This window comes from Hevea brasiliensis, chromosome 6, assembly GCF_030052815.1.
Source record: "Hevea brasiliensis isolate MT/VB/25A 57/8 chromosome 6, ASM3005281v1, whole genome shotgun sequence".
Lineage (NCBI taxonomy): Eukaryota > Viridiplantae > Streptophyta > Magnoliopsida > Malpighiales > Euphorbiaceae > Hevea > Hevea brasiliensis.
Window position 1 is genome coordinate 107908333 of NC_079498.1, and position 27498 is coordinate 107935830.

The 27498-nt window shown below is 32.1% G+C and overlaps 4 protein-coding genes across 9 annotated transcripts; 2 read left to right on the forward strand and 2 right to left on the reverse strand.

Moving 5' to 3' along the window:
- Positions 1 to 4230: 4230 nt before the first annotated feature.
- Positions 4231 to 9261, forward strand: LOC110634646 (uncharacterized). 3 transcript variants are annotated; one of them, XM_058149170.1, is made up of 7 exons: positions 4231 to 4529; positions 5101 to 5173; positions 6464 to 6536; positions 6625 to 6718; positions 7772 to 7891; positions 8005 to 8062; positions 8423 to 9261. In XM_058149170.1, exons 3-7 carry the CDS (start codon positions 6482 to 6484, stop codon positions 8930 to 8932), a joined length of 837 nt encoding a protein of 278 aa, XP_058005153.1. In that variant the 5' UTR covers positions 4231 to 4529; positions 5101 to 5173; positions 6464 to 6481; the 3' UTR covers positions 8933 to 9261. The 3 variants fall into 3 exon arrangements, with proteins under 3 accessions (XP_058005153.1, XP_058005154.1, XP_021639416.2); XM_058149171.1 differs by having other exon boundaries at positions 5111 to 5173; XM_021783724.2 differs by lacking the exon at positions 5101 to 5173 and having other exon boundaries at positions 4232 to 4529.
- Positions 9262 to 10333: 1072 nt separating this feature from the next.
- On the reverse strand, positions 10334 to 11951 carry LOC110634623 (cysteine proteinase inhibitor 12). The gene is made up of 4 exons (XM_058149172.1): positions 11795 to 11951; positions 11483 to 11707; positions 11286 to 11450; positions 10334 to 10656 (listed from the first exon to the last, which is right to left on the reverse strand). Exons 1-4 carry the CDS (start codon positions 11894 to 11896, stop codon positions 10552 to 10554), a joined length of 597 nt encoding a protein of 198 aa, XP_058005155.1. The 5' UTR covers positions 11897 to 11951; the 3' UTR covers positions 10334 to 10551.
- Positions 11952 to 12743: 792 nt separating this feature from the next.
- On the reverse strand, positions 12744 to 19425 carry LOC110634617 (uncharacterized). Of its 2 annotated transcripts, none has more exons than XM_021783693.2 (7): positions 18976 to 19425; positions 18315 to 18514; positions 15712 to 16347; positions 14964 to 15111; positions 14083 to 14259; positions 13553 to 13710; positions 12744 to 13353 (listed from the first exon to the last, which is right to left on the reverse strand). In XM_021783693.2, the coding sequence occupies exons 1-7, from the start codon at positions 19265 to 19267 to the stop codon at positions 13264 to 13266; spliced, it is 1701 nt and encodes a 566-aa protein (XP_021639385.2). In that variant the 5' UTR covers positions 19268 to 19425; the 3' UTR covers positions 12744 to 13263. The 2 variants fall into 2 exon arrangements, with proteins under 2 accessions (XP_021639385.2, XP_021639384.2); XM_021783692.2 differs by having other exon boundaries at positions 13553 to 13722.
- Positions 19426 to 22737: 3312 nt separating this feature from the next.
- On the forward strand, positions 22738 to 27476 carry LOC110634604 (65-kDa microtubule-associated protein 5). 3 transcript variants are annotated; one of them, XM_058149173.1, is made up of 12 exons: positions 22738 to 22949; positions 23501 to 23704; positions 23968 to 24213; positions 24300 to 24515; positions 24813 to 24968; positions 25074 to 25233; positions 25356 to 25507; positions 26014 to 26101; positions 26635 to 26708; positions 26789 to 26863; positions 27068 to 27326; positions 27431 to 27476. In XM_058149173.1, exons 1-11 carry the CDS (start codon positions 22881 to 22883, stop codon positions 27320 to 27322), a joined length of 1695 nt encoding a protein of 564 aa, XP_058005156.1. In that variant the 5' UTR covers positions 22738 to 22880; the 3' UTR covers positions 27323 to 27326; positions 27431 to 27476. The 3 variants fall into 3 exon arrangements, with proteins under 3 accessions (XP_058005156.1, XP_021639367.2, XP_021639368.2); XM_021783675.2 differs by having other exon boundaries at positions 27068 to 27470; XM_021783676.2 differs by having other exon boundaries at positions 27074 to 27470.
- The last annotated feature ends 22 nt before the right edge of the window (positions 27477 to 27498 follow it).

Below are 27498 nucleotides of genomic sequence, written 5' to 3' on the forward strand. Positions count from 1 at the left end.
ACTCTATATCACTTAAGTTATGTCGAGTGTTTAATTATTGTGAATAGAAAAAAATTTCTATTGAGAGCCTTTTACCTCTATAATAGATTTGCTCGACCCGAGCAAAATTAAGTTTGGTAAATATTAACTAAGAGATACCTATGGTCTACTAAAAAAAATTGGTGGGCTTATGAGTGAAAGGCATGCCTTAGATTTCTATACGTTTTTTTAATTTATTTTGTTTAATATATTTTTTTTTATTTAGAGTTTTGAACAAGTGCAAATTAAATATAAGAAAGTCAACATATTTTTTATTTATATGTTTAATTAATTATAAAATAGACTTGGTAAAACATATAACATGAAAGAAATCAAGTTAGAGTCTAAGTATAAAATTCAATTTTAATTATTTTTGTTTGCATAAGTAAAAAAAATATTCCTTGTTTAAATTTAATTTTTAATTTCAGATTGAATCAATAAATTTTAATTTAATTTTAGTATAATTTTAATTTTTTAAATAAGTTATTTATTGAAAAGTGAAAGAAATTATTTTAATGACTTTCCAGGAAATTGAAATAAAATGTCAATTAAATAAGATAAATGTCACGACTCAAATTCTGGGTTGGACCAGTACTAGGACTTGGATCAACATAAGGCCCCCAAAACCTATAGTAAGCCTAATTATTTATAGTTCAATTATAAAGCTCATAATTATAGTCAAATTTTAAGGAAATAAACGGACAAAGTTCAGCCATAAATTGGGCTACCCAACGGGGACCAATAACTCATTGGACCTGTAATCACAATATATCTCAATTTGAGGAGCTCAGCTCACTCTCACGATCCTCAAAGAAATACATATAATTCAATGGGAGTTCATCTCTCTCATCCAAGTACAACCACATAATAATCTTTATAACAATCAAAAGAATAAGTTATTACAGTCCCAAAAAGTTTAATACACTAATAATACATGTTGAGTTTCTAGAATATAAACCAGGAAATAATAATGTAATAAATCTGCTTATGGTAAACCTGCGAGGAAGAAAGCAGGTTAAATTAAAAGAGCTCTCCTGTTATCTGAGGAAAAATAGTTGAACAGGAGTGAGCGTTCGACTCATAAAGTAAGTCATAAAGTAAGATATTGATTTTACATACAATTTCTATAACTATTTAGGACTAATGCATTCATAAATATGAAATGCAGCGTATATCAATACATTCAACTAAGTTCAAATAATATTCACATAAAGAATAATTTAGAGCACTCATACACTCATGTGTCAAATCAATCAAATATATATACATGGGAGCTGATCCCCTACATAGCTCTCTAAATTCTAATATCTGCCAGCGAGATCAACTTGAGTCGGACTTTCTCTTAATAATCCAAATACGGGGGTCAGCGAGATCAACTCAAAGCCGTCATCACCCAGACTTATCACAAAAAAGATCAGGTCTCAAGCGAGACTAGCTTAAGCCGATCTGCCCATTTTACCCATATCCAGTATCACACTTTACGTACGTTGACACACGCATACAGCTCTAAATTACCCTAAGGTGACGCCCACATCAATTTTATCAAATAATAATGCAACAAAATGTGTGCTTATAATAGCTATATACATATAAGTATAAGTAAATGTATAAACATTCCTTGCATGTATAATAATATTGAAATTATAAATAAAATCAATATCGACTCACAAATCTACTAAATATCATTGCGATAGCTAGACGGAAGAAGAAGGCCGATTCTGATCACCTAAACAATTATATTAATAAATTAATCAGTATCAACACAAAATAATTATTTAAAAATTTAAGGTGTTACAATAAATATCTAATTTTTAATTTAAATAATATAAAACTATTGATATTTAATTTGAGTAACATGTTTAGATATCTTATTATTACTTGCATTTAAATTGAAATACTACTTGTATTTAAATTGAAATACTACTTGTATTTATTTACCTGTAAAAAGAGATAACACGCGCGCACACACACATATATATATAAAGAATAGGTAGAGTTTTTCTTAATGTTAGCACGTGAACAAATTCTCTCTTAATGTTGCCACGCGACTCTTACCACATAGAAATTGTTATGCTTTATAATTATAATAATTATTTTCTTTTATATTATGTATTTAATTTTGTTTTTATTTTTTTTAAATGATTATAAATATAAAACATATTTAATTTATATATATATATATATATATAAAGTAGGTAGAGTTTTTTTTTTAGTGATGCCATGGATACAGATTCTCTGTTGGTGTTGCCACATGACAATTAGCACACGGAAATTCTCCTGCTTTATAATTATATTTATTATTATATTTTATATTAAGTATCTAATTTTACTATTTATTTATTTATTTTTCTTTTAAATATCTCTATTATTGTCATTGACACCTCAATTTTCATGACTAAGTGATTGAAAATGTTAAATATGTTTAATTAATATTTATTTTATTATTAATTTTTTAAAAAAATTTCTTATTTAATATTTTTAAACTATTTAATATTTCATTATAAAAATTTAAAAATTATACGTCTTAAAGTTAATAAAAAATTATATATATATATATATATATAATGAACTTTAAATAAATAAAAAAAAATTTTATTTATGGAGTTATGTATTTATATATATGAGATATATAACAAAATATAATTAAAAATATATAAAAATAATATATGAGTTATATATGTCATGTGAGGCTATTAATTTGTTAATTTTATTATTTAAATTTTCAATAATAAATTTAATACAATTATTACACTTTAATTTTTTTTAAATAAAATTTTTATTCATCTAAATTTTTTTATTAAAATACATTATATATAACACAATATATTAGTATTATAAAATTATTTCTAGATTTTTATTTTTACAAATGTACCCCTATATTTAATCTCTTTTCTATATTATTAAAATCATTAATTAAAAATTTTAAATTAATTAAATATATATTAAATTAAATATATATATATATATATATATATATATATATATATATATATATATATATAAATGAATTAAAATTTTAAATAAAATTTTCATTAATTGCAAGTCTATATATATTTATACGCATAGTATCTAAATCTATCATTGTACAATTATAATCGTTGAAATATCTATAATAACTCTCAATTAAATAATATTTATTAAAAAAGTAATTAACAATTGACAGTTCTTATTTTATATTTCATAAAATATTAATTATATTTAATATTGAATTATAATTTATATATATATATATATATATATATATATATATATATATATATTAGATCTATACATTTTATTGATTAGTGAAATATATTATATTGTGACATTTTTCTTGTAAAATAATTTTAATCATTATTTATAATAACTTTATAAAAGGAATATCCATTTTTACAATTCACCCAAATACACTACTACTCTTTATATAGTCAATGCATTTTGTTCTATAAAGTTAAAAAATTACCTTTAAAATTTCTACTATAATGGGATAATAGTTATTTTTCTCTATTTTCTTTTTATTTGATTTGAGTTATGACATTGAATTGATGTGAATTAGCATTGAATTGATGACATGTCACATATATTATTTCAAGCAGTTAAATTCTTTGGCAAACATTTTAATATTAAAATAGTCTATTTTAAATATTTTCTTTTAATAAGTTTATATTTTGTTTTTAATTAAATAATAATTAATGACAAAATTAAAATTTTAATTTTAAATAATTTTTTATTTTTTTACCTATAAATAGTTAATATTTATGTGGTTTGAGACACACCACTAAACAAATAAAAAAGTTATTAAAAAAAGTTTTTTTTTATATTCTGCTCTTAAATTCTTTTTTTGATTTGTTATATTTTTATTATTTTTATTTAAAATTTATTAATCTTATTCTCAAAATTTATTTATATTTTTATTGATTTTTGGTAAATTAATTAAAAAACTATTATTATAATAAATGAAAAATATTTAAATTAAATAAAAAAGAAATTTCAATAAAAATTAATTTAAAAATAATAATATATTTTTATTTAAAATATAATTAAAATTAAATTATAAATTATAAATTATAAATTAGCCCACGCAAAACATTCTACTAGTTTAACAGTATTTTTGTGGGAAATAAGGAGGGATCTTCTCCGTATTAAAAGAAAGGTTGCACACGTGTATTTATCCACATAGACTGTTCTATAATTTAAACAACAGACTTGTAATTTTATCTGAAATATTTAATTTTCTTTTTCAAAATTTTGTAAAAAATGTACGGACTTTTATTCATTGGAAACGACAGACTGTTGTTTTAACGTGATTTTGGATCTGAAGAAGGATAACTTGTAGATTTTTCGTGCGATGTCCAAAATTCAATTATGTAGAAATGATTTTAATTTGAAGAAAATCATTTCGATTTCTCTTTTTAGCTGTTTTCGCTTTCTGGTTATACTTTTGTAATTATATATTTAGATTTTTTTTTAATAATTTAAGTGCTCGAAATCTGACAGCCATGAGGAAGAAGCTGGACACCCGTTTCCCAGCTGTAAGTTTCTCTGTTGCTCAATTATTCTCTCTCTCTCTCTCTTTCTCTCTCTATTTTGATTTGGGTTTTACTCTGTTTAGTAGCTGATGAGATGAAAGCTTTTTTGCATCGATCGATTGATTTTGGGAAGGGGGTTAGTTTCACTTTAATTTAATTTTCATTTGATTTGGGGGTGTTGGTCTTATTACAATATTTGGAGTTCTGGTTTATTGACTACAAGCAGAATTAGATGCTGGGTATTTCAAAACTAGGTAATTTATGTGGGTATAGGATCAGGGTCAGGTTTTGTTCTTATTTGGTGTTGGCTTTGTCTTGGATAGTGATTTACACGAAAAACAGCGGATGGGTATTTCGTTTTTGGATGGTTAGTGAGTTTTCCCTGGGTCAGTGATTATAATTAGCTTCAGAATATGTTGCTAGTCATGTTAATTATGGAGATATTATGGACATAAATGGTCCCAGTTGTGTTTTTCTTTTATAAATTAAGTGTTTTGCTGCTGAAAATCAGTTGATGGCTGCTTCATTATTTGGGCTATTATCAGTTTTATAGCTTCTTTATGTTTGGTGTTAGTAATCTGCAGCAGCTTTCCTTCCACGAGTGGTCAATATTGAAGTAAATAAATGGATGGATCATTTTTTTGGTGGTATGATTTTCTCAGCTTATGGGATTGGTTATTTTACTTGTATTTTGAAGACGATTTGGGTCTATTTGGCATTACTATTGAAACTGCGAAAAATAATTTTTTAAATATATTAGTTGCAGAGTATTAAAAAGTATTTAAAATTGAATTTGATAAGTTTTAGTTATTAGAATTTTAAAATAGCAAAAAGGCGTCTGCATTTTACCAGAAAATCAGTTTTGGCCTTGAAACCTCAATGCTAAATAGGCACTTAGTCGATGAATTCTATTTATTTGATTTTGCTGTTCACAGTGATTATTGTTTACTAATAGAAATGGTTGGTAATGGTCAGTCATTCGGTACAAGATCTACGTTATCCTTAGTAGGGGGATTAGGTTTGCTTCTTTGATCATGGATTTAGAGCCACCTACCGGTTCTTACTCTCACTTTCCTTACCAAGCAAGAGGCCAGCCTGATTACGTGATTTTCAATACTGGAGCTGTGGGTGTTTGACACAGTTTATATGTGTGTCTTTTCAGTTTTCTGTTTTCAAGAGTACTTAATCAACAATAACACATTATGTTAATTATATGCCCAATATGTTGATGATAATGGACATTCAGGGAGCATATCCTGTAAGTGCCTCTGGCATTGGGATGATAAATTTTCCCATCAAATACATAGACTACGAGTGTATACTGCCACAGTGCCACTACACAATCAACAAGCCTCCATAGTTCTGGTTTATAGTAAATGCCTACCTTAAATTACATCAGTTTGGTTTTGGACCTAAGTGGTGTTTATATGAGCATCCTGTATTGTATCCTTGAAATATTGGCTGTCTAATGGTTAGATATCATCTGTTGGCATGTAAAAACTTCTTATACCATGCCTACAGAAACTAGGTAGGTGTAGCAACACCATTGAGAATAAATGGCTGTTGCAAATATGGTTGAATTCTGCCACGTCAGAATGTTTAATTCCTTTGAGCTGCTAACACTTATAAATCATGATGGTACTGGGCAGCTCTGGCAGTTGGGTTTAGAGGCTTGTTTAGGAAATGCTTACAGTCCTCTACTATGATTCTAGGGTTCATTACCTCGTGTAACTTCAACTATTGCTCAGAGAGGCAGGCTTTAAAGTTTAAATCTTAGTGCACCATGCTTGATGCGTAATTCTTGGAAATTTTGACTAAAAGAAATCTTTCTGAACTGAAATTCTTGCCTTTTTATGGGTATGGTTTTCTTAAAATGTCGTTGATGGGTGGTCTTCCTTAATCGTTTTGTTATCTGATGGAAAATATTAATTTGGCAGGCTCGCATTAAAAAGATAATGCAAGCTGATGAAGATGTTGGGAAGATAGCACAGGCAGTTCCTGTTTTAGTTTGTAAGTGGCTGTGACAATCCATTCTTTAGCCTTCCAAGATAATGAAAATACATTTGGTTGCTTATGCTTTTCTTGCATGTTATTGCAGCTAAAGCATTGGAATTGTTTTTGCAAGACCTTTGTGACCGTACATACGAAATCACACAGCAGCGAGGAGCAAAAACTATGGGTGCATTGCATTTGTAAGTGAGAAATTGCCCATACTCAATAGGATTTCTACTACCTGGCTAATTTTTGGCTTGCTGTTTTCTTACTAATTAGGAATGTTGTATTTGTCATCTGGATTTGTTTTCCTTAAAGTTCCCTTTGCTAGTTGACTTGACATTTATGAGTAATGCCACCTGACGTGTTGAAAGTTTTTGGTGCTATGAGAAAATGAGGAAATCAAAAAGTAAACTAAAACAAACGCACACTAAGAAGTAAAAGTGTTTCAAGCACAACTTTTTAAACTAGTGAAGTAAATAAACTATAATGCCTGTGAATGTGACAACTGGACCCACTTTTGAGTTACTTATGTTGATAGGTTTCACTCAGTAGGTCTATAGATGGACATTGTGATTCATGGGAAGTCCTGTAATTTGGTGTTAGCATATAATGGATCACTGCTATTGTGGCTGAGTATATGTGGCAGAGGGACAATTAGATAAGCTTTTAGTGATCTTATCGGAGAATCTTTCCAAGCTGTTCTAAAGTAGTTTCATATGCTAAAGTAGTTATCCAAAATAGTACAGCTAATATTTATCCAACTAGTTTGGACTGATAGACTTCAATCTGTCAAGTTCTTTGTACTTCATAGTGATTTTCCTTTTTGGAATGCGACTGAATATCAGACTAGATCTTTGAGATTGGTTGTACTACTTATGATCTTAATTGATGGGACCTTGTCATGGGATGGGCGTGAAGACCAAAGAAAATCTTCCTCTTTGCTTTCTCATGCGCTATTTTAAATGAGAGAAATAGAAGGGTTTGCAACAAAGTACGCTATAGAATTAGATAATGGAAGATGAGTAGTACCAAAATGTTGGTAGTTCTCCTGCTATTCCTTTACATTCCTTGTTTATTTTTTCCTCTCTAAACTTGTGTGGGTAGATAAGGGTGTTCGCTTAGAGTGAATTTTCCATTAGATTGTAATGCCATGTTGCCGTTTCCATTCTGAGCCCCTTTCTTCTTACTTCTTTATTTCAATTTTAAATTTTGTGGATATGATCTAATTGAATTCCTCGTTTTACCTGCAGAAAACACTGCGTACAGAGCTACAATGTTTTCGATTTTTTAAGAGAAATTGTCAGCAGGGTTCCTGACTATGGTCACGGTCATTCTGATAACACTGCAGATCACAGAACCCTTCAAAAGAGGTTAATACAAATCTTGTTATTTTTTCCTCACTTAAGCCACGTCTCTCCTGGAGCCCTTCTTCCCCTTTAATCTAGGATTACCAAATTAAGCTTATTTATTGATATTATGTCAGGAAGCCCATTGGGGATGAATGCAATGACAGTGATGAAGAGTTGAAGAGAAGCAGGATGGTAAGATAGCACTCCAAATATTTCTCAAACTAGAGTGTGTTGATGAATTAAATTGATGTCATCTATAGTTCACTACAAGAGTTTACATTAATCTGTCTTCTAACCTTTTCCTATCATTGGTTGGTTGATTTTTTGTTACTCCATTTTCAAATTTAGGTTCAATCACTGTCTTTGTTACCTTTTTCAACTTTGATCCATCACTTTAGACTATTTGGCTGCAACTTCTTGAATAGAGGGGGGGAAAAAAGAAAATAGTGTGAAAGATGTTATGTTCAGCTGTTCTAAATTTGGTGTATGTAGTGTTTGAATCAGAGTGTATACTAAAAAAATGTTAATGGAGGAATTTTATGATGTTTCCAGCATGAGATGAACCATGCAGGCAGCAGTGGCCGAGGGAGAGGGCGTGGTCGAGGAAGGGGCCGAGGACGAGGCGTTCGAAACATGGAACGAGAGTCTTCTCATCGTGAGATTGAATCTGAGCCCGGTACAACTCTTCAACAGAACGTACAAAATAACTCAAATCCTGGAATGGTGGTAGATAATGGTTCAGAACAAAAGGAATTGTTGGAGGAAGATATGATAGTCGGTGATGGTGCCACTGCATCGGAAAGAAACTTTGATCTGAATGCTGACGTGAATGAGAATGAGGACACAAAGGCTACAGCTGCTGCAACAACAGCAGCAGCACCTGCAGCAGCAGCAACAGTGGTTGACAACTCATCTGCAGTGCCTACTGCTGAAACTAATCAAGAAGAATATCCAGGTTGGTCGCTTTCTGAAATGGACAAAATGGCCATCGACCCTCTGCAGCTTGCAAAGCTCAGCACAAGATTAGATGAGGAGGAGGAAGATTATGATGAAGAAGGCTAATCTACCATTAACAGAGACTTCTTAGGAAATGGTTAGTGGTTGGGATTTGATTAATGGATGTGAATACAAGGAGAGGAAAGCAGCAGAAGGTGAATACCAGAAAGACAAGTACACATTGGAGAATGAACATGTGCCCTGTGTCGTTCTTCCTGGGAAAGGCAGAAATGATAAAGATCGTTTAGGTTTTTCTCTGTCTCTCTTTCCTTTCCTGCCATGCTATCTTCTAACAACCATTTGCAGTAGTAGACTTGCGTAGAACATTAACTTTGTGTGATTTGAATGTCTAATGTATGATGAACATGGCAGCCTTAGTAAAAGTTGCTGTTTAAGATTGTTGTGTTTTGATTCGTTTTTCAGTTTCAGTCCAACCCCATTTTGTTAGTATATCTCATGGAACTTTGGCACTGTTTAGGAGGGTGGTTCGGCTGGCTGCTTGCTGGCTTAGCATAAAGCATGATAGACTGCTAGTGCATGAGAATAATTTAACCACTGGAGTATAGTTCATTGATGAAAAAGAATTAGATACCAGGTTACTTCACATTGAATGTTTTTATTCATTAGGGGTGAAAGAAAAATGCAACGGAAGAATTCATATGCTTGTGGAACGAAAACATTGAACAGATTCAGTAGGCATACACAACTAAAATAATAAGTAAAAATCCAATTACCAAAATGGAAGATTAAAAATGCATCTTGATTTCTTTCAAGAAAAATACTTACCAAAACAAGTATCAATACGTTGGGAGATTTTTTCTTACCATTGTTCAGATGACATGGAAATTTTTGTACTTTCAAAGACAAAGCTTTGATTCCTCTGGCAGTTGCCAGTGCTGGATTTTTACTCGACGATTGTATTACTCCAAGATCAAAGAGAAAGGTTGGGAGAGAGGATATGAGATGGGAAACGACTTCTGTTTGTTAATTTTTATCCACATTCTTCTTGTACATGTTCAATAAACTTCAATGGTTCTTCCTGTCTACATCCACAGACCTGCCTTGAAGTTGAGGATCTGTTGGAATCTTGGTCAACTTCAACATTAGTTGTGCCAAATTAGGATTACCACCAATTCTTCCCCGTAATCTAGGATTACCAAATTATACTCGAGCCAGGAAGCCCATCCCAGATGATTGCAGTGACGGTGAGGAAGGGTCACGAGAAGCAAGATAACACCTTCAAATCAAAATATTAAAGTTTACAGAGAAATCAGATCCCACATCGGCCAATGAAGATGAATAAAACAGTATATGATATTCAAATTGAACGACGTTCCGCGCCGGACCTCGCAGCGCAGGCTTCTGACAGAAGTGAGGGTATCAAGGGGTTGAAACGGGGGGTTTTGTCGGGCAATTGTTGGCGCATCCGTTCTAAACCAGGAGTTGGGCCACACCTGAACTAAAACATTACCTAAAAACCTTTTTCTAAATATGTATACATGTATCCCTGGGCGAAATGGTCGTAACGCATAGATGCACATAGTGATATACAAATTGGAGTATATAGCAACATGTTGCTGGCTCTCCCATCACTTATCATCATATCATATAGTGAAAGCAGGGACGACGCGTATGTATCAATAATGCGTATGATGGTTTAAACCACATGTGAGTAAATTCCGCAGTTACGCGTGTGGCTCCATCTGATCGAGAAGGAAGGTGCCTTCACTGTTCTTGTGCACCACAACCTTGAACTTCTCTTCGCTTCTTTTTGCACGATCATCTACTATCTGTCCACAATTCAAACAGTTATTAACTCAAAAGGGTTTATGGGCAGGGGTGGAAAAGTTCAGACGGTAAACATCAATCACCGTTAAACATGATAATCCCAAAGTAAATTACTACATATTAAACCTCCAAATCTGAGAAAGAAACCTGCTAGAGTCGGTCCAAAAACTAAATTTACATATAAGAACTTTGGTTTGCTTGAAAATGTAATTAGAATATAAATGAATGCATTCTCGGATTTGCATTCTCTTGTTTCATTTTGCCTGTACATGATGGCAATTTCAAAATTATACTAAAAAGAGAAGCGTTTCATTCCCATGGCAATTAGAATGTATTTGGTTCCTTGCCAAGGGACATAATGGAATTCTATTTCAGCTTTGAGGATACACATTCCGCTTCCAAGACAAACCAACCAAGCCTTGGAGTCACAAACAGCTCTCTTTTTTTTAATCCCGGGTAGTCCAACAAATGATTCAAAACAATGTGGTTTCATTCTACTTGTTCAATTAAAAAAAAAAAAAATTGTCAAGTGAATTTGGTACCACTTAAAATCATAACCACCATCACCAGTCTTCCATACCAGGTTCTAAGTTCTAACCTAAGAAAGAAACAAATGAAACAAAAAGAATACCTCAGCCTTGGCATGAATAATCTCTTGAAGTTCATGAGGGAACGATGAGTTGGACCTCTGTTGAATGGTCTTCACAGCACGGCTGGCAGCATCTTGCACTGCAGGATCATGTAGTGGCACTTCTTTCCATCCAGCACCATGCCCATCTGATTTACAAAACCAAAGCTAAAAGCTAAAGCTTTATGATCTTTCTTGACACCGACATCTGAGGGGGTAAAGGAGGAAGCAACACCACCGTCGACATCACTGGTATGCTTGAACTCCTGCAATTCTTTGAAATTAAGCCAAGGCTTTACCCAAACCTTAGCTTCATAAAGCTTCTTCTTTCCAGCCTCGATCTCTTCGATAGTAAGGTGATGCAGAGTTCCGGCCACCACTTGCTCCTTCGCCTTCACGACTCTGGCAGACTCCAGCATCGCATTCTACACGTGAAATTCAAAGAGAGTCTTTAAAACTCTTCTTCAACAATTAAAACACCTGAAAATAAACAAATAAAACACATCTGGTACCTCTTTATTGTTGTGTTGTTCGACGGCGAAGCGAGCGAGGCTGTCGATCTCGACGCTGTTGGCGGTGCATTGGGAATCGCGAACTCCTCCGAGAGTGGCCATTTCCAATCCCAAAGAAGGAGAGTAACAGGAGAAAAAGTAGAGAAGAGAAAGATTTTGAAGAGGTGTAGGATTTCATGGCTTTATAAGATTTCTGGTCGACTCGCTCTTTTCTCTCTCTTCATTTGGCTACGCTGGATACCAGCAATTTTGACGCGTGTATTTATGTGTTGATCAACGGCCTCCAACTCCGTAGCCTTTAACGTGTATATCTTTTCCTACGTTGCTTGTTACCCACTGGATGGACATGGGGCGGGTCCCTTTGAGAAACTTAATGAAAAAAAAAAAAAAAGAAACAAAGAGTGTTAATATGATTACTCATAATTCATTAATAAAAAATTTTAAAACGTACTACTATATATTATTTACAATGTAATAATCCATTAAATTTTTTTATTTTAATAATTAAAATTTAATTTAATTTAAACATCAAAAATTAAAATATAATAAAACATTTAAAATCTATTAAATGTGAAATAACATAGAAGTTACTGACGAGTTAAACCATGTTTAAATCGAGAAGTTAGACTCAAATTTTACGAAATTGAAACCAAAATTTTAAAATTTTTCTTATTTTAATTTGATTTTAATTTTAATTTTTATATAATTTTAACTTAATTTTAATTCAATTAATTTTTTTTAACAGAAAGAAATTTAATTTTAACCTAAAATCGAATAATTAATTCCGACTCAATCAAAACTAACTTTAATCAATTTAACTTTGATTGAAATTAATCCGATTTTAATGTCAAATTGAACCGACCAAATTTCGACTCTGAACCAACTATTAACCAGATCAGGTATGAGGTGAATATATAGATCATATAAAAATATATGAAATTCATTTCCGTTGTATAAAGCAATTGATCATGCAAAATTTATTCATAAATTAAGAATATAACATCACACATCATTCTGTAAGCATCAAGTTACAACATAAACTCCCTCTTGGAGAGAAAAAAAAAATTAATAAAGTTCACACGATAGAACTACAAGAAATAATAATAATAATAATAATAATAATAATAATAATAGTAGGAGCTTCAAAGATGAAAGATGGGGAAGAAAACCGCTAGGCTCGGTAGCGAATACAGGCTCGAGTGCTTCAAAACCAAACCAATTATCATGGCATCAAGGACAGCACTCTAGCTATTCTAAAAACCTGAAGAGAAAAAGCATGAGACATAAAACATACTCATGCGACATTCTCCTCTTTAGCAGCTACTAAGCAAAAAAAGGAAATGACCACCCCATCTATTCTGCAGACACAGGAAGGATAAGAAAGGATTTTTTTCGGTTTAAGTGGTTATACAATAATGGTTGTTGAAGCAACAATAGAAAAGCTTGTTCTTGCACAGTAACCTTCACATTTATTCATTCTTTTGACTGCTTCTCCTCACAAATACTATCTCTGGACCGGTTGATTTTGGGTCATTTCCCAATCCTGGTTGAAGCCTTACCTGTCATTTTGTATCAGAGAATAAAGACTCCATAGATTAAGTCACTATCTATGAAAATGTCACTATCCTAACCATCACCTATACATGTGAAAACTTGCAAATTAAAACAGTAAGTCATGATTAAGCAGGAAGACATTGTTATAAACAAAATTGTATACATGAACAAATAAAGAAAGAAATAGTAGCTTATCCAACAAACCTCGTAGCGTTCAAGTAATGAAGCGAACAAAGTGGCAACTCCTTGCATTACAAATTTCTGACCCACACACGCACGTGTACCAGAACCAAAGGGAAGAAATGCTGCATTGTCATTTGGATCATTCAAAATGAATGAGCTCCGAGTCAGGTCAACAGCACCTTCAGAAACCTCTGAGAATATTATTATTACTACAGATCGGTTAATCATGAAGCTTTTTGAGTAATGTTATGTTAAGCTTAACAATGCATGTAATGGATAAATATTCCAGAACTTGTCACGAGAAATACTAGATGTGAGGGTAACTTAAAATCAATAGAACTATAAATGATGCCAATAAAATGTGATGCAAACAAAAGTTATTGGTAAATATCCACATTAAGAGGATAAAGAAGACACTTGGATAGCCAATTAACTATAATGTAACAAATTTACGTATCTTAGGCAATTCACTTGAGCATATGATTTGAGCTGCATGTAAATTGTATTTTTTACAGGGGGGAAAAAAAACTGGACACAGGAAAGAGTAGAACCTGTAAATGAATTATCCTGCTCTGAATCAGAAACCTTTCCAACTTTTGACAAAAACCGGTATGGATTAAATTTGCTAGCATCACTGCCCCAACTAGCATCATCCATCTGCAGCAAATGCACAGGTACAACTAGTACTGCTCCAGCTGGTATAATTACACCATTTTTGAGTCTCAAATCTTGCATTAAAAGGGAGAAACAGAAAGAATCAGTGACTATATACAATAAAAAGAAAATAATAAACCAGAATTAGCAATTATGAAAAGCAGCAGTAGCATACAGCTGATTGATAAAGCTAAGCTGGTAAAAAAAATCTTGTAACATAAATGATAAATCTAAAATGCAATCTTGGTTGCATTCTTTGGAAGCATACCATAAAAACAATACATAATATAAAAATAAAAATAAAAATAAAAATTCACAGATGGCAAAGTTGAGTGATATAGACCAACTGGTCATTTCCAATTTGCTTCACACCTAACATTCATGATACTCAACATATAAACACCATAAGCTAAAGGCACTATAGCCACTAGCCAGCATATGGTTACATAAAGCCCTCCCACACATCATTCCTTCTTCCCTCACCCATCATGTGCATGTGCATGTGCATGTGCATGAACATGAACACAACTTTGAAGACAAATTTCCCAAAATTCATGAAGGCAAAGGTTTCAAAACAGAGCAACTCATTGTGATATTGCTACCAAGTACAACACTGATTATAGTAAAAAAAAAGGATAAGTATCCTGCTATGCCAAGTCCTCTAAGCAAACTAAATGTTCAAGGTGACCACTATGCATCTTGGTACAGGGAAAAAAATTAAAAATTAAAAATCTGCTATGCCAAACCAGCTCTTGGCATATAAAGGGCATTGACTTACCATCTTTCAAAGAACATCTTTGTAGCAAAGGTCCTGGTGACACAAGTCGAGCTGATTCATAAATAGTTGCCAACAGCAAAACCATCTTATCAACGTTTTCAGCATCTTTCATTGACCCTTGCCTTACAATAATAATCTCTGAGTATATCTGTAGACATTTGAATATTAATTTCCAAGTAAATTACAACATAAACCTTCAATCCCCAGAATGGGCCATCCAAAATAATTGAACACCATACTTTCCCAATATAACAAAAACGAAAAATAAAATGTAATCATTACTCCAACTTAATGCCTATTGCATCACTGTCAACAAACTATGCAATTTCATCATAATATAAAGAAAACCAACACGCATTCTAAATGAATAATTTAAAACAAAACTCAATTACATTTTAATAAATAGCACATATAGGTTAAATTATGAAGACGACTAGAGAAAGGGCAGTTGAAAAACATCATCTTCTCAAAAACATCACAACCTACCGGTAAACCATATAGCAGGTACCTAAAATGCATGGCAAGAATTATGCAACAAATAGAGTATGGAAAACTAAAGGTAAGGAGAAATATGATAACATTCGTAATGGAGTTCCCTGAGCCTCATGAGAGAGAACAACAAAAACTATGTACAGCAATAATTTAGCACCAGCCTCATGACAAAGAAATAATAACAAAAGGTCAGAATCAAAGTTCTCAGCATTGCATCTGCACGAACATCACAGTTAAAGGAAAGAAAAGCCCCCACCTTATCCTGTATCTCTGGATTTGTGACAAGCCTCTCCAAGATATTAGTCACCAAACCTGCAGTGGCAATGCATCCATGAAACATCATACCCATAATATTCCCACACGGCTCTTCCCTTAAATTATGATGGCCATCAATCTCCCTTGAGAATTTATCTTGCAACACATCACCAGATGTTGGCATGCCAGATGCAGCTTTCATCCCATATTTGACAGTTTCATCATTGGAGTTTTGATCCACATGGTGAAAAAGTTTGCAGTTTTTTCTGCACTGTTGAACAATGTCCTGAGTTAAATATTTCAAATTAGTGCACAAAGACTGGTACCTCCAAAATCCCTGTTTCCAGAAGGGAGTAACTCTATATGAGGCCCAAAAGGAGGCATCTTTAGCAATCATCATTAGAAGCTCCTCATAGAAATTTGCCTTGGACCATGCCAAGAATGCATCTCCAAAGAGTGTTGTCCCCAAAATGGTAAAAGCCATATGCTGAGAAACCATTTTACAATCAACAACTCCTTTGCTCATCTCATCTAGTCTTTCCATGACACAATCTATGACATATTTAGGAATTACATTTGCTCTACCAAGCAACTTTTCATTCAACTGCAATGCCAATGATTCTCTCCTTTTTTCTGCCTGCATATGAAAAAGGTACATATGGGACATAAAATATAATCACATCTTCATAGTAAAACTAAATATATGGAAAAGATCAAAACTCCTAGTATCAATAAAGAATCTGAAAAGGGAACAATCTAAATCAAACTTTTATGACAAACACTAGCTCTTTTCTTTGTTTGGCTGCTTCACTGATAAATATTAAATGATCTAATAATGATTAGTTTTCTGAAAACTAGACAGATTGATGGTGAAGCCCTAGGCATGGTCCCGAGGGCTTTAATTCAAAACCTATATCCATTATCCATTTGGTATGAGAATTCCATTAAAGGAAAGGACCTTATATCCTATATTAAGGGAGGTGTCCTATGAACCTCTCCGATTGAGTAGAGAGAAACAGCCCAATATTGTAACTTGTGATCAAGTTAATTTAGATATCTTCCAAGTATGTGTTATAATCCAAGGAATTTCTTATGTAGCTTCTTAATTGAGGAAAGGTTGCATCTGATTAAATACTTGAGTCATCTAACTTCTAACCATGAGAAAGAAACCCAAGCTAATACAACAGCACTAATTTAGTGCTTTCATAGGACATTATGCTCCCATATTATCAAATCTTAACGGTGTAAATTCATATTTCCACTTTTGAGCTCTTTCTTCTGAATGAGTTCTCCTCAACGATTTCACTCTCACAAGTGCCGCTCAACTGTAACGGTCGGGCTCCAACCACTAGAGGAATTGTCCGCTTTGGCTATGAACCTCACAGTTTTGTCCCATAAGTGGAATGGAGAACTTCCCAGGAGGTCACCCATCATAGGATTTCTCTCAAGCGAGCACGCTTAACCCTGGAGTTCTTCCAACTCTCCAGGCCATTCCACCAAAAAGCGCCTCTAGTGATTAGTTCCCCCATTTTATATATCATTACTTTTTGAACCCAAGACCATCTCAATGCTTTGCCGATGTGGGATTTTGCCCCTTCCCTTTGTGGGATTTTGCCCCTTGGGCAAATAACACATCGGCAAATACCACATCGGCAAAGCACGGAGATGGTCTTGGGTTCAAAAAGTAATGATATATAAAATGGGAGAACTAATCACTAGAGGCGCCTTTTGGTGAAATGGCCTGGAGAGTTGGAAGAACTCTAGGGTTAAGCGTGCTCGCTTGAGAGAAATCCTAGGATGGGTGACCTCCTGGGAAGTTCTCCATTCCACCTATGGGACAAAACCGCGAGGCTCATGGCCAAAGCAGACAATTCCTCTAGTGGTTTAAGCGTGCTCTCTTGAGAGAAATCCTAGGATGGGTGACCTCCTGAGAAGTTCTCCATTTCACCTATGAGACAAAACCGTGAGCTCATGGCCAAAGCGGACAATTCCTCTAGTGGTTGGAGCCCGACCGTTACAATTGGTATCAGAAACGCTCGTGTGTCCTCTTGGGCAATAGTGGGGCAAACCTCAGCGAGGACGCTAAGTCCCGAGAGGGGGGAGAAAAGTCTCTTAGGCAAATCACACATCGGCAAAGCACGGAGATGGTCTTGGGTTCAAAAAAGTAATGATATATAAAATGGGAAAATTAATCACTAGAGGCTCCCGCTGGAGAGAAACCCTCGGATGGATAACCTCCCGGGAAGTTCTCCGTTCCATTTATGAGACAAAATCGTGAGGCTCGTGGCCAAAGCGGACAATTACTCTAGTGTTGGAGTCCGACCGTTACAACTTATCACGTCTCAAGAAGAGAAGTAATAAAAACAAAATATTAAGAAATTCTATGCATAGAAAATCTCGAATCTAACACAAATGCAATTGTCGAATTAAACAACTACATTAGATCAGATGGAATAATCTTGACCCAATCAAATTCATGGATGTGCTGAGACAAATTTACCAAATAACAAAAGGCAATTTATGCGGTTTATACGGTTTATAAATGATGAAAATTTTATAACACAAGCAGTGGGAGGAAGGTGGGACACAAGGAAAAGTTGGTACCTGATCATAGGAGCAGAAGAAAAGGCTTGATCGTCCAAAGGCTAAACGAAAAGCCTTTCCAGTAAAAGGCAATTTGTCCTCGGCCTTCAAAAGCATCTCTTTGATAAGTTCTGGGTCTTTTATGGATACCAGAAGCTGAGTAGGCCCCAACCACAACTTGAAAACTGATCCATATTTATTGTGCAGCTCCGACAGCAGGTCTGAGATCCAAGAAGATGACTAAAAATCATACTCAATGTTTTCATTCATTTAATAACAGAAATTAAATGCATACCCAAAGATAGTAAAAAAGGTAGTTCACACCCAACAAAAATGATCTACAAACATCTATAGATTCAAAAGAGTCTAATTGACTTTTTTTTTTTCCCTTTTCTTTATTTTCTTTCCTTTTCTTTATCATTACGTTAACATTCTAAATTTCCAATTTTGAATCCCTAACAAACCACAGAAATTAACGTCAGTTTCCCTGCAATCAAATCAATTTCAAAAGTATCCAAACATTAATCAACTTATTATTCCTCTTTCGTTTCCTTTTCTCTCATCTGTCAACTAACTTCCAACTTCAAATTCTAACCAATTTACAGCTTCTCCTTCTCTTTCCCATCAACCAAATAGAGAATAAAATCAAAACCAAATGCATCATCGATAACCGATCACTCACCGATGAAATTCCAGCGGGAACCAAAGTTCTTATGCCCGAAGAAGGAAGTACAAGCAGGGCCGGTGATTCTCCTCGCTTTAGCCCATAATCTAAACAACTTGAAAACCTTCTCTAGCAAGAGAGCAGTGATGGTAACAAGAGAAATCCACAGGAAAGCATTGAATTCCCGCGTCGCATAGTCTTTCAATAATCGAGAACCTTCCTCGGAATTGCAAGTACTATAATAATTAGATTTGGATGACGATAGCAGATATGAGATTAGGCTGTTTGGTAATTTACAAAGAGAGTTCATTTTCTTCTCCACAGAGAGATAAACAGAGAGGAGAGCAAGAAAAGAGAGAAGGAAGAGTCGAGATTTTAAGCCTTGACTTTCTGGCTTGGGACAGTGGATATCTCTTCCTTCCTTCCTTTTCAGCGGCACCGCCAAACTGACTGTGTTTTCGTTTTCTTTCAATGGGCCATACTCTTAAATTAAACTTTATTAATTAATATATTAATTATTATCGATTTAATATTATAATATATTTAAGACTTTTTTTTAATTTAAAAAAAAAAAAATTAAAATAAATTAATGGAAATTTTATTTATTTGAAGGTGCTAATTTTATTAGTTGAATTTCATAAACACAAACAATTTGTCAATTTTTGTGGGACCAAAGTGACAGTAATGTCGAACAAGTTAAAGGCGGGCGCCGCCATCGTTTTGTATGAACTCGAAATCGATTTGGTTTAATTTAAAATTAAAATTAATTATTTTATATTTTTTAAATTAAACTGAAATTGGTGAATATTATTTAAAGTTGCCAGATTTTTTTTTAATTAGCCACTGAATTATATTAAAATTAAAGTAAATTAAAATGTGAACAATTAAAAAAAACTATATATAGGGATAATAACCATTAGATTTTTATGGGCATGTGATTGATTAAATTCTAAAAATAAAAATTTAAATAATATATAATTAAGTTTAAGTATAAATTTAGATTAAATTTAAATTTATATGTTATATATTTATTATTTAATTTTATTTATATTAATATTTAATTAAATATAAATATATGTTTTTATAATAATATTTTAAATTTTAAATTTTTATTTTCAATAAAACAAATTTAAACATTTTGTGAAATAATTAATTTTTTAAAATATAAATTATTAATAAAAATAAATTTTTATATAATTTATTAGTTAAAATATATAAAATTAAATGAATTTATATATTTTTTTAAGTAATAATAACCAAGTTTAAATTTGGTTTAAGTTTTATAAATATTAACTCAATTTAAATTATATAAATATTAATCAAATTTAGATTCAAATATAGTAAATTTTTATATATATATATTTTATCCGTTGTCATCTTAATTATATGAATTAATCTTATATTTGATATTTCTAATTTCAATAGTGAAAATCCAACTTACTAAACAAAAAATCACTCCTAAATTAGGGAGATTTTATTCAATACTTTTGAAGTACATCTTTCTTCCCTCACATTAAGATGTATAAATTTCCTTAATCTTTTATTTAGATTGAAGGAAAAACTGAGAATAAAAAATATAATAACTTTGATTTCTTTAAAATTTTATCAATATAAGAAAAAAATAAAGAAAATTTAAAAGAAATTAAAATTTTAAAATCCTTTTAAATAATTCAAAATATTTTTTTAATTAAATAAAAATAAAGAGAAATTAATATTATTCGTAATAACATTCTTATACAATACAATTTAGTTCAATAAATAAGTAATGATATTAGTGAAAAATATTATTAAACTTCGCAGACAATTTTATATTTGGATAATTAATTTAAACATAAGAAAAAAAAATTGTGAGTATAATAATAATATTATTATTTTTATGAGAATTATTATTATTATTATTAATTTACTTTTAATAAAAAATTATATTTTTCTTATATTTTTATCCAACTAACATAATTATTTATTTTATTTGTACAATTGATTATCCAGATAAAGGGTAAATTAAGTTAATGGGTTGAGTTTTGAATAAATGGCTAAAAGCCTAAAGCAAATCTGAAAGTTGAAACGACAAGTTATGGAAAGGAGGAGCTTGTCCATGCCAATTCATTTCATTTGGCAAATTTTGCCTTTTTGGACACATTCGGTGGATTCTTTGGGTGACCTTAGTCAGCCTATATTCTTTCCATTATAATAATTATTATTAAAAAATACTAAATTTATAATTATATTAAATTTAGAAAAATTAACGGTAATGTGTAATACAATTCTTAAAATTTTATTTAATTAATAAAATAAATTATTATTTTAAAATTTATAATTGAATATTATTTATTTATTATATAAATATATTTTATATTTATTTTATATTAAAACATATTTTTATTTACCGAAAGTATCAATAAAGCAGCATAAAAATCAAAGCTACTTTTGCAATGATTGCTTCAAAGACAAATAAAATAAGTTAATATCTTATGTATCGCAATTAGGCTGAGCAGAGTTCGATTTAAATTAAAAAATCGAATCGAATTGAATCGAATTAATTTAGTTTAATTGATTTGATTTTAAAATTAAATCGATTCGATTTGATTTTAAATTATAAAAATTTTAGTTATTTCAATTCGGTTCGATTTTAAAGAGAAAAAAATTAATTAAACCGAATCGAACTGAATAGTAATTTATATAGTCAAATCAAATTAAATAGAACCGAATCGATTTTTGAATTAATTTATTTTTATGGATAATTTATAAATTATATTTAATTATATATATATATTAATTGTTTAATTTTATTGATTAATGGTTATTAGGTTCAAACCAAAGTTAAAATTAGACTAAATAACTTGAAAATAAAGTCTAAATTAAAAAATCAATAAAAAATCAAACTGACCGGTTTAAACCGAATCGAATCGAAATAGAGCGGTTCGGTTCGATTCGATTTTTCACCCATTTCGATTCAGTTTGATTTCTAAAATTTGAGGTTCGATTTTTATAATTTAATTCGGTTCGATTCGATTCGAACCGAATGCTCACCTCTAATCGCAATGAACTAGATTAAAAGTGATTCATAGGTCGATTTTTCATTGAAATAGTTAAATTTTTATTTATTTATTTATTTATTTTTAATTTTGATCAAACAATGATTGGATTTTTTTTTATTTTACTTAAAAATTTTGATTTTAAATAAATTAAATAGTGTGATTTAATTCAATTCAAAATTAGTTTTAATTTTAAATTGAATTAGTTCAGTATATTTTACTTACAAAAAATCAAATAGATGCAAATGAAAATCAATCATAACAAAAGAGGTTTATAAAATGTTTTACGTTTTATTTTTTAATACATGAATTTATTTTTCTTGATTTAAAAAACAATTAAATAAATTTCAGTTCATAAAAATATTTTATTTATAAAATTTCAATTTAAAAATTTATTTATTTAATAAATATATTTCATATAATAAATAAATAAAATTAAATATAAAATTTAAAATAATAGACTATTTTATTAATAAATTTTAAATATTTAATCAAAATTGAGTCTATCGAATAAATAATACGCTTCAATTACTTGACAAAATTATATTAAATGTGACTTTATATGAAAATGATACAAATTTTTATACAAAATGATGTCATATAAGGTGAAAATTATTTGATCATTAGCTACACTAAAAAATAAAAATACAATGAAAAGGAAAAAAGAATTGGCGCCAAAACAGCAATCCAAATTTCTGAAATCCACTTTTGAAAACATTAAATCTTCGGGATCGTCTCTCCAAACAGCAGTGGACAAGAAAGAAAACGCTCGTAACGCTCGCTCTCTATCTCTCTCTCTTTCTATATCTTTTTCTAGGGTTTCGAGTTTGTCTATCCTGTCAGTCAGTCCTGCACTGTTACCCAAAATCCCTTCTTCTCCTTCCACAAATGACGAACGTCTTCTCTGCAGTCTCTCCTTCTCGCACCACTTGCGGCTCTCTCCTTCTGGAATTGCAGGTTCTCTCTACTTGCATTGCCTTTGCTGATTTAGTTAGCCCTCTTTCGATTCCTGTTTGTAATCAAGTTTGAGTGTTTATGGTTTTTTTCACACTACTATACCATCATTACTTAGTTTGCTGTTGATTGATTTTTCATTTCATGTTCCGTTGGCTTATTCAGAAGTTAGGCAAAAAAGATATATATCACAACAGATATATATATTTACATTCAAGCATCCATTATGGTGTTTGGTAGTGTGGAGTTACGTAATACTTTAATACTTTTCCATTTCATATGTACCGTAACCGTAGTTCCAGGCAACTCTCAAAGGGATCGGAATGACTGTTTATTGATAAATACATTTAGTATTTTGGAATTTGATCAACAACTCCATGGTTCATAACTTCTAATAGGGGCCTTAATTTTCAATTTTCAACTAATGTTCCATACTAAAATTCTAAAATAAGATCTAATTTTCTGGTCATGGAGTATGGTCTCAGAGCGTAACTTGTAGCTTTAAATTCCTCATTTTACCCCTCTTATGGTATTAATCAGTTTATGTTACCCAGAAAATTTGGGATGAAATTGGGGAGGCTGATAGTGAAAGGGACAAAATGCTTCAGCAACTTGAGCAAGAATGTCTTGATATTTACCGCAGAAAGGTCGAAATGACTAGAAAGTATAAAGCTGATTTGCATCAGTCATTGGATTCTGCTGAAATTGAAATTTCTGGCCTTGCTTCTGCTCTTGGGGACAATGTTTTCTTTTCACGGGTTTGTGCTTTCTATCTACCATTATTAATATTGTTGGTATCATTACTGGAGTTTTTATTTTGACATGTTGGAGTTACTGTAATTATGGTTTAATTGTTTCTCACCTTTTAATGAAAATTTTAAATGGAATGGGTAAAATAGGAGCCACACCATTCTGCACATGCATTCTCCTTATTCGTTCTGTTTACACTTGTGAACTTTCTTTACAAGGATTCTATTCTGCATATTGCTTACTGACTGTTTTTGTTGTCCTATTTGTGAAGGGTAAGGGCACTCTGAAGCAGCAATTATCTGCTGTAAAACCTGTTTTGGAAGACTTGAGGTTGAAGAAGCAAGGAAGAATGAAAGACTTTTTGGAGACACAGCTGCAGATTGCTGGAATTTGCACAGAAATAGCTGGCACTGGTCATTCTATGAAGCCTGCTGATCCAAAAGTTGATGAACATGATTTGACATTGAAGAGATTGGGGGAGCTCAAGGCACAACTTAAGGAACTTCAAAATGAAAAGGTTTTCTCGGTATTATGATTTGAATTTTCATATATAATGGACTTTTCATCTCATCTATATAATTATTTTTCTTGTTTGATTTTCAGTGTTTACGGGTACAGAAGGTCAACAGCAACATTAGTATGATTCATGATCTGTCAGTTGTGATGTCAATTGATTTCTTTAAGACTGTTAATGATGTTCATCCTAGCTTGATTGATTCTGCAAATGTTCAGTCCAAGAGCATCAGCAATGACACACTTGCTAGATTGACGGGTGTGATACATTCACTAAAACAGGATAAGCAACAAAGGCTACAAAAGGTGGCATTATATGGTCTTTAGCTTTCACTGTTCATTATCATTGTGGTTGCGTTACTGTTATTATTTTCTTTTTTAAATACATGTATTTTGCTTTGGATGGTGAGATTTGGCTAATGACAAAGGTGCTAAGTGAATAATTTCTCCACTATTTATAAAGTGGGTAGTAAAATGATAGGTATACACATTTGGTAATAACACGATATAGGCTCTCATGCTTTATTGGAATTCTGTGATAATGGTCCTTAATTATATTTTTGGTCTATATTTTTCCATAGCATCATTTTTATCTAATTTCAGCTTCAAGGTCTTGGACACATGCTGATAGAGCTATGGAACCTCATGGACACACCTATTGAGGAACAAAGAAGATGGGACCACATTACTACCTTAATTTCTTCCTCAGTGGATGAGGTGTCAAGACAAGGGTGCCTTGCTCTTGAAGTTATTGAGCAGGTAGCACAATCTTTTTCCTCTCTTGGAATTACCTATGTTTAGCAATTCTTCTATTTGATTTAGTATGTGTATTTTTATTATTTTTTATTTGCATGTTATCGTTAGACTGAGGTTGAAGTTGAAAGGCTGAATGTTCTCAAAGCCGGAAAATTGAAGGAATTGGTTTTCAAGAGGCAAAATGAGCTGGAAGAAATCTACAGAGGAGTTCACATGGATGTAGATAGTGATGCAGCAAGGCAGATTCTTATAAGCCTCATAGAATCTGGTTTCCTCATAGATTCTTAGAGAACTCATAGAATTTGATTTTAATTGTGCTTGCTGTTATATCATGTCAGTCTTATTTTTGTTCTTGTTGCTGATATTTGGAACCTAAACTATGCTTTTCAGGTAATATTGATCTTTCTGATCTGCTTATAAGCTTGGACGACCAAATTAGAAAAGCCAAAGAGCAAGCTCTAAGCCGGAAGGAAATTTTGGACAAGGTAGAGAAATGGAAATGTGCATCTGAAGAAGAAAAATGGCTTGATGAATATGAAAAGGTAAGTACCATTGAGATATTAAAATTAATTAGAATTGTCTGGATACTGATTAGCCAGTGTGGTATCTATTGTTTTTTATGCCCCCACACATTTGTACATATGTCACCATGTTATAATTGGTCATGTGGTAGGTTTTATGTCTATTTATGGGTTCAATAGATTGCATTTTTCATCACAATTTATATAGAAAGTAATTTGAAATACGTTTGTTCCAATAGGACAGCTACTTATTATGTATGGATATTTTATACATTCTAAAAATATGATATGCACCATTTCTACCTTTGTCCAAGTTGACCTTTGGTTGGTATTCAATATTGTAGTTATTTTCAAGTGTTGCAATGTAATCCATTGCATTTGAATTGGACATGTTTTCCCGCTTTGCTTGTAGACTTCACCTGTAGTAGTTTAATTATGCCAAAATAGAATAAATTGAGAACTATTACATTTGCTGCTTATTAAAATTCACTGAATCTTTCATATGGGTTTGTTTTCCTGATTTCCAGGATGAAAATCGATATAGTGCAGGAAGAGGAGCTCACAAAAATCTGAAACGTGCAGAAAAAGCAAGGACTCTGATCAGCAAAATACCATGTAAGCTTAATTGTGTGCAAAAACTCATTTTCTATTGATCATGTTGTGGCATAATTTTGGTAACTGCTTCATGAAAATTCGTCAATTGTGAAGATGGCTACATTATCAGTCTTTAGTAATGTGGATGATCAGAGGGAAGGAATGTTGTAATATCCTGAACTTCATTACTTTTGCGGAGAAAAGTGTGCGGAGTTAACAATTCTGTGATTTGGTGGTGGGGAAAGTAAAATTTGAACTATGCTAACCATATATGCTCAAAAGGTATAATTGTAGTTTAGTTTGTTAATATTGTGCTAGCAATGGTATTTGAAAATGAAGTTTCTACAAAATGTTAATGCGAGTTTGAGCACACATGACTGATGCTTGGTATTATTGTATATGAATTGAAGATAAAACGGTGAACAGTATGAAGTGTGTAGGTTAGAAGAGAAAATTTGCCTTTGCTGCCTATTTCTTTGGTGCTTTTTCAGCTAGAATCTTACTTTTGGAGAATCAAGCTGGCCCTCATATTTTTCAAAATCTTTGTTGTTTAGCTATTCTTGAAAATTTGACTGCAAAAGTGAAAGCATGGGAATTGGAGAAAGGAATTCCTTTCTTATATGACAAGGTGATTCCTGAACTTCATATTGTTGTTTCCTTTGTTAAGTTAGCCATTTCTGCCAGCTTTTAAATTGTTCGAACCTCCAGGCTCCTCTCTTAAAAACTTTAGAGGAATATGCTGTGCTGAGGCAGGAGAGAGAAGAAGAGAAGCGTAGATGTCGGGTATGGGTATACTTTTTGAACTTTTGGTTGCCTACTATTTTGTTTTTGTTCATTCTTGACTCTTGAGTGGATGTACAGAACAAATTACATCAATCATCAGCTTCTTTTACTATGAAGTTGGGCCTATAGTGGTAAAAGTTGATGTGTAGTTTTCACGCTTCTTTTTTTAAAAAATATATTTATTTTTTTATAAATTTATTATAGGAGCAGAAACGCCATCAAGAACAATTTGCTGCCGAGCAAGAGGCGCTTTATGGCTCAAGACCAACAGTAAAGAAGCCATTGGGTCAAAGCAACAGTACTAACACCTTGGCTGGAACACCAACTGGGCGCCGTTTGGCCACCCCAGGCCGTCCTGGAATCTCTTCCGGCAAGGAACGTCGAGAAAGCAGGGTTCTCAACGTAACACCTATAAACTACGTTGCTCTTCCCAAGGATGGTTCAGCCTCTCGGGGATAAGCTAGTTAGTAGCATACTCGCTTGTTTAGTTGACCTTATGTAAATGATTCTCCAGGTTTTGGATGCTTGTTGCATTCTTCTGTTTTTGTTTGAAATTTCTGATGGCAGATTACATTGTCCATATGCATTAGCCCATTATGAACTTTAGCTCAAGGGAAACATACAAGTCCAATGGG

Bases quoted from the DNA above. Each gene is read 5' to 3' on its own strand.
- LOC110634646 (XM_021783724.2), top strand. From the start codon at position 4,497: ATGAGGAAGAAGCTGGACACCCGTTTCCCAGCT. The intron at 7,892-8,004 runs GTTAATACAAAT...ATATTATGTCAG, and splicing joins CACAGAACCCTTCAAAAGAG to GAAGCCCATTGGGGATGAAT. The intron at 8,063-8,422 runs GTAAGATAGCAC...TGATGTTTCCAG, and splicing joins AGTTGAAGAGAAGCAGGATG to CATGAGATGAACCATGCAGG.
- LOC110634623 (XM_058149172.1), bottom strand. From the start codon at position 11,896: ATGGCCACTCTCGGAGGAGTTCGCGATTCCCAATGCACCGCCAACAGC. The intron at 11,451-11,482 runs GTCAAGAAAGAT...TTTAGCTTTTAG, and splicing joins TTACCCCCTCAGATGTCGGT to CTTTGGTTTTGTAAATCAGA. The intron at 10,657-11,285 runs GTATTCTTTTTG...AATTGTGGACAG, and splicing joins TTATTCATGCCAAGGCTGAG to ATAGTAGATGATCGTGCAAA.
- LOC110634617 (XM_021783692.2), bottom strand. From the start codon at position 19,267: ATGAACTCTCTTTGTAAATTACCAAACAGCCTAATCTCATATCTGCTA. The intron at 16,348-18,314 runs GTACCAACTTTT...TTTCATATGCAG, and splicing joins TCTTCTGCTCCTATGATCAG to GCAGAAAAAAGGAGAGAATC. The intron at 13,723-14,082 runs GTTCTACTCTTT...TAATATTCTCAG, and splicing joins GCAGGATAATTCATTTACAG to AGGTTTCTGAAGGTGCTGTT.
- LOC110634604 (XM_058149173.1), top strand. From the start codon at position 22,881: ATGACGAACGTCTTCTCTGCAGTCTCTCCTTCTCGCACCACTTGCGGC. The intron at 23,705-23,967 runs GTTTGTGCTTTC...CTATTTGTGAAG, and splicing joins ACAATGTTTTCTTTTCACGG to GGTAAGGGCACTCTGAAGCA. The intron at 24,516-24,812 runs GTGGCATTATAT...ATCTAATTTCAG, and splicing joins AGCAACAAAGGCTACAAAAG to CTTCAAGGTCTTGGACACAT.